Genomic DNA, 10,184 nt, shown 5'->3' on the forward strand with positions numbered 1-10,184 from the left:
GAGTGCAATGGCATGGTCTTGGCTCACTGCAATCTCCGCCTCCCGGGTTCAAGCGATTCTCCCACCTTAGCCTCCCGAGTAGCTGGGACTACTGGCGCGTGCCACCACACCTGGCTAGTTTTTTTGTGTTTTTAGTTAGAGACGGGATTTCGCTATCTTGGCCAGGCTGGTGTTGAACTCCTGGCCTCGTGATCCACCTGCCTTAGCCTCCCAAAGTGCTGGGATTACAGGCATGAGCCACCGTGCCCAGCCAAGATGAATTTTTCTAATAAGAATTCTAAATCTTTAGAATATAGTAAAGCACATTGACATGAACCATTTAAATAGCAACTCCTTTTTGAAAAGTTTTAATTTCTGACTGGGATTATGCCATGAATGCTCTTCTGTCTGTGGAATTTTGGGAAGTGTCATTGGAGTGTGTGTCATATGAGCCTGCTTTGCTAACTGTGATGTACCCTCTCTGTTTATTTTGCAGTCGTGCTCATTCTCCTGCCTTAGGAGTGCACTCTTTCTCAGGGGTGCAAAGGTTCAACATTTCGAGCCATAATCAATCTCCAAAGAGACACAGTATTTCTCATTCTCCAAATAGTAATTCTAATGGCTCCTTTCTTGCACCAGAAACGGAGCCAATTGTTCCTGAACTGTGTATTGACCATTTGTGGACAGAAACAATGACTAATATAAGGTTTGTTTTATATATTATTATTCAAAGAAAAATGTTGCTAAAAGTCTTGGGAAATATGTGGTATTTTGCCTAAAGTTTCCTTTTAATGTGATCAGTTACTGATATACATAAAAATATATAGAGATATGTATTAAGGTCACCTCAGTTTCAGTAGAGGATGTTAATGACATTAAAGTGATCATAGGCTAGGGGTGGTGGCTCACGCCTGTAATCCTAGCACTTTGGGAGGCTGAGGCAGGTGGATCACTTGAACCTAGGAGTTCAATACCAGCCTGGACCACATTGTGAGACCACGTCTCTACTAAAAATACAAAAATTATCTGGGTGTGGTAGGGCACACCTGTAATCCCAGCTACTCAGGCGGCTGAGGCAGAATTGCTTGAACCTGAGAGGCGGAGGTTGCAGTGAGATCATGCCACTGCATTCCAGCCTGGGTAACAGAGTGAGACTCTATCTCAAAAAAAAAAAGTGATCATAAAATATTATTTTGTCATTTGACATTTCTTCCTTAGTAGTAATAATCTCTCAGATTTCCAGTATTTTTTGTTCTAGGTGGAAACAACTAATTTCTACCAGTGAGGACATTTGGGTGTTTTAGTATGTTTCCTAAGTTTTAGGTTCATGTTAGTTGAGTGCCAGCTTTATTTTTTGGGAAACATAGCTCTGATCTGTGCTCTGGGTGACCTTTCTTCTTTTATGTTCTCTTTAATTCATGTGTTAATTTAACTATATACCAGTGTATATGCTAGTTAACAATCTAATAACTTACTGTCCCTGTGCTCAAAAGAGGCAGATAGCTGAAGGATGGTGACACAGGAGGGACTACTTTTGCTGGCAGGGCTTTGAAAGATAAATAGGTATTTGCAAGGTAGGTAAGTGGGGAAAGGCCACAGATGGCGGCTGGGATCAGAGGAAAAGTTCTGGTGAGTGTATGGTGTGTGTGATTTGTGCAGAGGGGAGGGAAAGGGCTAATAAAGAGGAGGCCTCCCAGGCGCAGTGGCTTACACCTGTAATCCCAGCACTTTGGGAGGCTGAGGCGGATGGATCACTTGTGGTCAGGAGTTTAAGACCAGCCTGGCCAACATTGTAAAACCCCATGTCTACTATAAATAAAAAGTTAAACAGGTGTGGTGGCATGCATCTGTAGTCCCAGCTACTTTGGAGGCTGAGGTGAGAGAATCATTTGAACCTGGGAGTTGGAGGTTGCAGTGAACCAAGATCACCCCCCTGCACTCCAGCTTGGGCGACAGAGTGAGACTCTGTCCTCCCTCCCCGCGCTCCCTCCCGCAAAAAAAAAGGAGGAGGCTTGAGAGAGGGATTACTGATTGCTCTTTAGTCCTGGTCTATTTGATGACAGTGGTAAGAGGGCACTTTATAAGTGTGTTGGAAATTCGGGAAAGAGCAGAATAATAAATGTGGAATTGTCAGCTTATAAGTGGTGATTGAGGTAAGAGAGTTGGATTAGAATTAAAGAATTATTGTATTTAATAAATGTGTGTACATGTAGTATATAGGCCTTTTCCTAAGGAGAGAGTTTTAACATTCCTTAGATTCTCAAAGGGATTCATGGTCTCCCAGTAGTTAAAATCCAGTGGTGTAGAATTAGAAGAGGGCTAGGGACTGAAGTTCTGGAAACTTAGGATTTGGGGAGTGAAAAGAGACAAAGCTGCAGCAGGGAGACAAAGCAAAAGAGGTCAGATGGGAGAAGCAGCAGGAAATACAGAACATAAAAAAGAGAGCATTTCAAGAACACAGAGATGCCAGTATTGCCACATACTGGTGAAGTGTGGCCCTGAGAGTTGAGCCCAGAGAGGAGGTACCTGGGTGGCAGTGGGTTCTCTGGTGACCTTGGCCAGAGCATTTTAAGCTGGGAGGGTGGCAGGGGAAAGTGGGGTAGAAAAAGTAAACGGGGACTGAGAAAATGAACACAGGCATACAGACTATTTTAAGGAGTTTGCCTTTGAATGGGAACGATGATACAAAACTAGAGGGAGTCTTGGTCAAGGAGACTTTTGTTTTTGCTGAAGTATGTTAAAATTAGTTTTCATGACATCTGGCTCAATATTTTCTTTTTCTTTTTTTCTAGACTGGGTCTCACTCCGTTGCCCAGGCTGGAGTGCAGTGGCGCAATCACAACTCGCTGCAGCCTCGGCCTCCTGGGCTCAGGTGATTCACCCACCTCTGCCTCCCAAGTAGCTGGGACTATAGGCACGCACCACCATGCCTGACTAATTTTTTGTAATTTTTGTAGAGATGGGGTTTTGCCATGATGTCCAGGCTGGTCTCAAACTCCTGAGCTCAAGCAGTCTGCCTGCCTCTGCCTCCCAAAGTAATGGGATTACAGGTGTGAGCCACTGTGCCTGGCCCCCAGTATTTCTTATATAACCACAAGCTATCTATTTATTTATTTATTTTCTGAGACAGAGTCTTGCTCTTGTTGTCCAAGCTGGAGTGGAGTGGCGCTATCTTGGCTCACTGCAACCTCTGCCTCTTGGGTTCAGGTGATTCTCCTGCCTTAGCCTCCCAAGTAGCTGGGATTACAAGTGCCTGCCACCACGCCTGGCTAATTTTTGTATTTTTAGTAGAGGTGGGGTTTCATCATCTTGTCCAGGCTGGTCTTGAACTTCTGACCTTGTGATCCATCCGCCTTGGCCCCCAAACTCCTATTGGGATTATGGGAGTGAGCCACCGCACTCGACAGTGCAAGTTTTATATCCAACGAAATTGACAAGGTTTTTTGTATACTCTAATGTTGAGTTCATTTTATATTTTAAGACTTTTAATGTGAAATAGTTGGCTATATGGAGTATACTCAAGGGAACGTATTGAAAATACAGAGGAGAGGAAATGATTGATGGAACAAGTAACCAGAAAGGTACACAAGTGCTGAGATTAGCCTTAAGAGAAAGGAGTGAAGGTTGATCAAATACATAGGGCAGGAGGTTGAGCTCAAGCCTTAGAGCCTCATTTTGTGTGAAATGGAAGGCAAGTGCATACTTTTAGAGATAATGGAATGGGGGACAGGTAGTCTGAAGAAAGTAAAGATGTGGATACAATGTTGAAGTAGAGACTCTGTTTTATTTCTCATATATAAAATAAAAATATCTACCATTAAAAATCATTTTTCTTTAACTTGTTTGTAAGTTGAATATATTATAGATTCTTATTTTTTAGATTTATGGGTCTTCTGTAGCACTTTAGAAGGCAAGATTTGGGAATTAGAGATATGATTTCAAAGAGATGTGAATGAGGCCTAATCGGAGAAGGAGAGAGGAGTAGATAGGAGAAATAGCATTATGAAAGATCTGGCCCTTTGAGGGACAGGAATTCAAGTTTGCAGGCATTAATTATAAGTAGGTGGCTTAGTTTGCATTACTTTACAAGTAGGTAGCTTGCTAGTATGTTAATTTAAAAGTTTCCATAATTGTTAAATTTATTGTAGATTTCCCCAACAAAGCTGTGTAATGAGCTCATAATCAAAGAGCTGAAAGGATCTTAGAGATCACGAAGTTTAATTCTTAGAAATGTGTTTGTGTCTTCAAGATTATTGCTTGACCTAAGTAGTTTTTAGATTTCTTGCAGAATATTTTCAGACTTTTAATGGTTTCCGTGGTAGATTCTTGGACCAGTGCTGACAATTACTTTATTAATATATCTATTATAGAGAGAAAAATTCACAAGCCTCAAAAGTGTTTATTACATCTGACCTATGTGGGCAAAAGTTCTTGTGCTTTTTAGTTGAGTCCCAGCTCCAGTTACGGTAAGTATATTTATTTCCCATTGTTCCTGTGTAAGTAACTTAATACTGCTTTTTCCTTTTATTTTCTTTCCTTTTTTTTTTTGGCTTAAGTAGTTTTATTTAGACATAATTTACATGTCATAAAATTAACATGTTTCAACTGTACAATGAAATGATTTTTAGTAAATTACAGTGTTATACAGCCATCAACACAACCCAATTTTACAAGATTTCTATCACCATAGAAAGATTTCCTTGTGCTTTTTTGTAGTCAGTCTTGTTCCCATTCCCAGGTTCAGGCAACCATGCAAGGCTTCTGCTTTTATGGATTATTTTTTTCTGGACATTTTTATATATATAATGTGTGTACATATAGTGTAGCTTTTTGTGTTTAGTTTTCATTTAGCATCATGTTTTTTAGGATCCATCATTTTGTAACGTATCTTTATTTCATACCTATTGCTGTATAATAGTCCTTTGTGTATAGATCTACTACGTTTGTTTATCTGTTCATCTGCTGATGGACTTTTGTTTCCACCTCTTGACTACTGGGAATTATGACAGAATGAACATTTGAGCAAAAGTCTTGAGCAAAAATGTGGACATACGTGATTTTATTTTTCTTTAGTAAATACCTAGGGTTGGGTCATTAGGTTGAATTGTAAATTCATGTTTAACTTTTTAAGAAATCACCAAACTATTTTCCAAATAGCCTACATCATTTTGTATTCCCACCGGCAAAATATGAAGGTTCATGTCTCTTTAACCTTGACATGATTGGATATCGTTACTCTCTTTGATGGTAGTCATTCTAGTAGTTGTGAAGTGTTTTTAATTTACTTTTCTCCAATGGATTCTGATGTTGATCATCTCATTAAGTTATTAGCCAGTCATTTATCTTCTTAGGTAAACTATTCAAATCTTTTACCCATGTATTTACCTTCATATTTTGAAATACTATAGATCACAGGAAGTTACAAAATAGTAAACAGATTCTGTGTACCTTGCATTCTTTTTTCCTCATAGGTAATCTCTTACATAACTATAATACATTATCATAACCAGGAAATAGATGATCTACACATTTTATTTCAAATTTCATCAATTTTATTACTCATTTGTGTGTATATATGGTTCCATGCAGTTTTTTCACATGTGTAGGTGTGTGTAAACACCACCACAATCAAGATACAAAATATCTTTATCTCTTTTGTGTTAACGTTATAGTCTCATACAGCATTACCCACTGATCCTAGCAACCAGTAATTCCCCATCTTGATAATTTGGCATTTGTGAATGTTATATGCATGGGCTCATACAGTATGTAAACTTTTGAGATTGTCTTTTTCTGTTCAGCATAATATTGTTGATACCCATACAGGTTGTTTCATGTATCATTTCTTTTTTTATTTGAATATTTAGCTGTGTAAAGTTTCAAGAGAGCAATGATAAAACCCAGCTCATCTTTGGTTCTGTGACCAACATACCGGCAAAGGATGCAGCACCAGTGGAGGTAATGCACATTTCTTGAGAAGTTGAAAATTATTATGCTTCATCAGATTTTTCAGTCAGAAAAATCTGTGAATTTGCTCAGATTGAGAAGTAAAATTTTTGTCTTTTTTCTTTTTTTTTTTAAGAAAATAGACACCATGCTAGTTTTGGAAGGCAGTGGAAACCTGGTGCTGTACACAGGAGTGGTTCGGGTAAGCAATAAGCAGCACTTCGTGCGTTTAGCAGGACTTCAGACTGCCTGCATGGATATTTTTAATGTTACTTTAGATTGGTATTTTAAATTTGTTACGTTCCTGCCTGCACAGTTTGGCAGAAGAGTTTTGTTAAGAATTGACAATGAAGCTTCCAATTTAGGTGGGTTCTGATTTGGAGGACTGTGCCTCACTGCTATTAATGCCCTGGCACTCTAAACCTGTGACAGATGGGAAACCTTCAGTGAGTAGAGGTAGATTGCTTTTTTTTTTTTTTTTTTAAAGTGGTTTTGAAACTAGAAGTATGGGTACCTTTGGTAAGTACTAAAGTTTCATTATATTAAATGTGGTATATGTTAGCTGTATTTTTTTGACATTTGTGAAATTTACATAGAGAATATACATTTTACAAATTTAAGTTATGAAATTTAAATACATATACACAATTTGAAGAATAATAATGAAATGAGTATTCATATACCCAGTACTCTGGTTAAGAAGTAGAATATTGCTGGCTGGGCATGGTGGCTCACACCTGTAATCCCAGCATTTTGGGAGGCCGAGGTGGGTGGATCACAAGGTCAGGAGATCAAGACCATCCTGGCCAACATGGTGAAATCCCTGTCTCTACTAAAAATACAAAAAAATTAGCTAGGCGTGCTGGCGCGCGCCTGTAGTCACAGCTACTTGGGAGGCTGAGGCAGGAGAATTGCTTGAACCCGGGAGGCGGAGGTTGCAGTGAGCCGAGGTCGTGCCACTGCACTCCAGCCTGGCACCTGGTGATGGAGTGAGACTCTGTCTCAAAAATAAAATAAAATAAAAAATTAAAAAAGAAATAGAATATTGCCAGTATCCTTATTTTTATTATGTTCTTTTCTGATTGCGTTTCATCTAGACAGAATCCTGACTTCTGTGATAAATCAGTTGTTTGTATTACTAGTTATTATAGTTATGTGTGTATCACCAAATAATGCATTATTTAGTTTTCCTTGTTTTTGAATTTTTTTTTTTTTTTTTTTTTGAGGTTTTTTTTTTTTCTGTCGCCCTGGCTGGCCTGCAGTGGCATGATCTCGGCTCACTGCAACTTTCTCCTCGTAGTTTCAAGCAATTCTCCTGCCCCAGCCTCCCCAGTAGCTGGGACTACAGGCGCGCGCCACCACACCCAGTTAATTTTTGTGTTTTTAGTAGAGATGGGTTTCACCATGTTGGCCAGGATTGTCTTGATCTCTTATTCTTGTGATCTGCCCACCTTAGCCTCTCAAAGTGCTGGGATTACAGGCATGAACCACCGTGCCTGGTCTGTGTTTGAATTTTTATATAAAAAAAGATACCATGTACTCACCTCTAATGTAGTTATTTTGCTTAACATTATATTTGTTTTAGATTTGTCTGTGTTGTTGCATAGTGTTGTTTACTCATTCAGTGTTATGTGTGTATTTAATAGTGTTCCATTGTACCTTGTTTTGTGCTTTGCTTTATTGTACTTCACAGATACTGCATTTTATTTTATAGGTTGAAGGTTTGTGGCAACTTTGTGTTGAGCAAGTCTGTTGGTCTCATTTTTCCAGCAGCATGTGCTCATTTTGTGTCTCTGTTTCATATTTTGATAATTCTTGCAATATTTCAAACCTTTTTGTTATGAATTTATCTGTTATGGTGATCTGTGATCCGTGGTCTTTGATGTTACTATTGGAATTCTTTGGGGGCACTATGAACCGCACCTGTGTAAGACAAGGAACTTAATTGATAAATGTTAAGTGTGCTCTGCCTGCCCGTTTGACCTGTCCTTTCTGTCACTCTCCCTCTCCTGCCTCACTCTGTCCTGAGACAAAGCAATATTGAAATTAGGCCAGTTAGTAACCATGTAATGGCCTCTAAGTTTTCAAGTGAAAGGAAGAATCACAAGTTGCTCACTTTAAATCAAAAACTAGAAATGATTAAGCTTAGTGAGGAAGGCATGTTGAAAGCCAAGATAGATTGAGAGCCAGACCGCTTGTGCAAAAGAGTCAGCTTGTGCATGCACAGGAAAAGTTCCCAAAGGAAATTAAAAGTACTGTTTCAGTGAACGTGCAACTGGAACAGGCTTATTTCTGATATGAAGAAAGTTTTAGTGTCTGGATAGACGATAAAACAAGCCATAACATTCCCTTATGCTGAAGATGAATCCACAGCAAGGCCCTAACTCTCTTCAATTCTGTGACGGCCGAGAAAAGTGAAGAAGCTGCAGAAGAAAAGTTATAAGCTAACAGAGGTTGGTTCTTGTGGTTTGAGGGAAAAAACCATCTCCATAACACAAAAGTGCAAGGTGAAGCAGCATGTGCTGATCCAGAAGCCGCTAAGCTAATTGACGCAGGTGGCTACACTAAACAGATTTTCAGTATGGATGAAGTAGCTTTCTGTTGGAAGAAGATGCCATCTAGGACTGTCATAACCTGAGAGGAGAAGTCAGTGCCTGGCTTCAAAGGGCAGTCTGACACTCTTGTTAGGGGCTAATGCAGCTGGTTACTTTAATTTGAAGCCAATGCTTGTTTACCATTCTGAAAATCTTAGGGCCCATAAGAATTATGCCAAGTCTGCTCTGCCTGGGATCTATAAATGGAGCAACAAAGACTGGATGGCAGCACCTCTGGTTATAGCATGGTTTACTCCATATGTTAAGCCCACTGTTGAGACACTGTTGAGACCTATTGCTCAGAAAAAAGATTCTTTTTAAAACATTACTGCTTATTGACATGTACCTGGTCATCTAAGAGCTCTGAGGGAGATGTACAAGGAGAGGAATGTTGTTTTCATGCCTGCTGACACATGCAGCCTGTGAATCAGAGTAATTCTGACTTTAGAGTCTTACTATGAAACACATCACTTAACTAGAGCTGCCATAGATAGTGATTCCTCTAATGGATATGGCAAAGTCCATTGAAAACCTTCTGGAAAGGATTCACCTTTCTAGATGCCATTAAAAACATTCATGATTCATGGGAAGAGGACAAAATATCAACATTAACAGGAATTGGGAGGAAGTTGATTCCAACCCTCATGGATGACTTTGAAGGGGCTCAAAACTTCAGTGGAGGAAGTAACTGTAAATGTGGTAAAAATAGCAAGAAAATTCGAATTAGAAGTAGAGCCTGAAGATGTGACTACATTGCCAAAAATCTTATGATCAAATTTGAATAGAATTGCCAAACTTGAACAGAGTTGCCAAAATCTTGTGATCAGACTTAAAGAGTTGCTTCTTCTGGATGAGCGAAGAAAGTAGGAGCATACAGAAAACGAGTATTAAGTGTCACTAGGCCATTTAAATTTAAATCCCACTAGGCTACTAATTAATGGTCTAACACAAATTAACAGAGACTAGCAGAGGGATTAAAAAATATTGCCCAATTATATAAGGTGGTCATAAAATGCTTCAAATATAATGACATAGGTAACTTAAAGGATAGAAAAACGACATATTATACAAAGAGTAATTAAAAGATAGCTGGAGTTGCTATAAAGTGGGAAAGAAAATGGCAGGAACTGCTGGGTGGGGTTGCTGACTCCTGTAATCCCAAAACTTTAGGAGGCTGAGGCAGGCGTATCACTTGAGGTCGGGTGTTCAAGACCAGCCTGACCAACATGGGGAAACTCCCGTCTCTACTAAAAATACAAAATTAGCTGGGCATGGTAGAGCATGCCTGTAATCCCAGCTACTTGGGAGACTGAGGCAGGAGAAATTGCTTGAATCCGGGAGGCAGAGGTTGCGGTGAGCTGAGATCGTGCCATTGCACTCCACCCTGGGCAAAAAAAGTAAAAATCCATTAAAAAAAAAAAAAAAAAAAAGAAAATGAAAATGACCAGGAACAAAGAGAGACTTCAGTTAAAGGGCCAAATCACCAAGAAGGCACACTTGAGTATTTCATAAATGTCAGTTCATTCCATTTGATTGATAACGTTGTTCCTGTCCTCTTCATCCTTGGCAGTTTCTTTTCTTTTCTTTTCTTTTTTTTTTTGAGACGGAGTTTCGCTCTTGTTACCCAGGCTGGAGTGCAATGGCGCGATCTCGGCTCACCGCAAC

General features: G+C 39.4%; 1 protein-coding gene across 1 annotated transcript in view; it reads left to right on the forward strand.

Annotated features, from left to right (window-relative positions):
* ANAPC1 (anaphase promoting complex subunit 1) overlaps nucleotides 1-10,184 on the forward strand; it is a 115,020-nt gene that overhangs the window by 19,070 nt on the left and 85,766 nt on the right. Inside the window, exons 10-13 of the mRNA XM_037727201.1 lie at nucleotides 476-685; nucleotides 4,350-4,445; nucleotides 5,847-5,937; nucleotides 6,062-6,127. Of these exons, the coding sequence (XP_037583129.1) occupies nucleotides 476-685; nucleotides 4,350-4,445; nucleotides 5,847-5,937; nucleotides 6,062-6,127 (463 nt within the window). The remainder of the gene's footprint in view (nucleotides 1-475; nucleotides 686-4,349; nucleotides 4,446-5,846; nucleotides 5,938-6,061; nucleotides 6,128-10,184) is intronic.

The sequence above is a fragment of the Cebus imitator genome, unplaced genomic scaffold (assembly GCF_001604975.1).
Source record: "Cebus imitator isolate Cc_AM_T3 unplaced genomic scaffold, Cebus_imitator-1.0 Scaffold222, whole genome shotgun sequence".
Lineage (NCBI taxonomy): Eukaryota > Metazoa > Chordata > Mammalia > Primates > Cebidae > Cebus > Cebus imitator.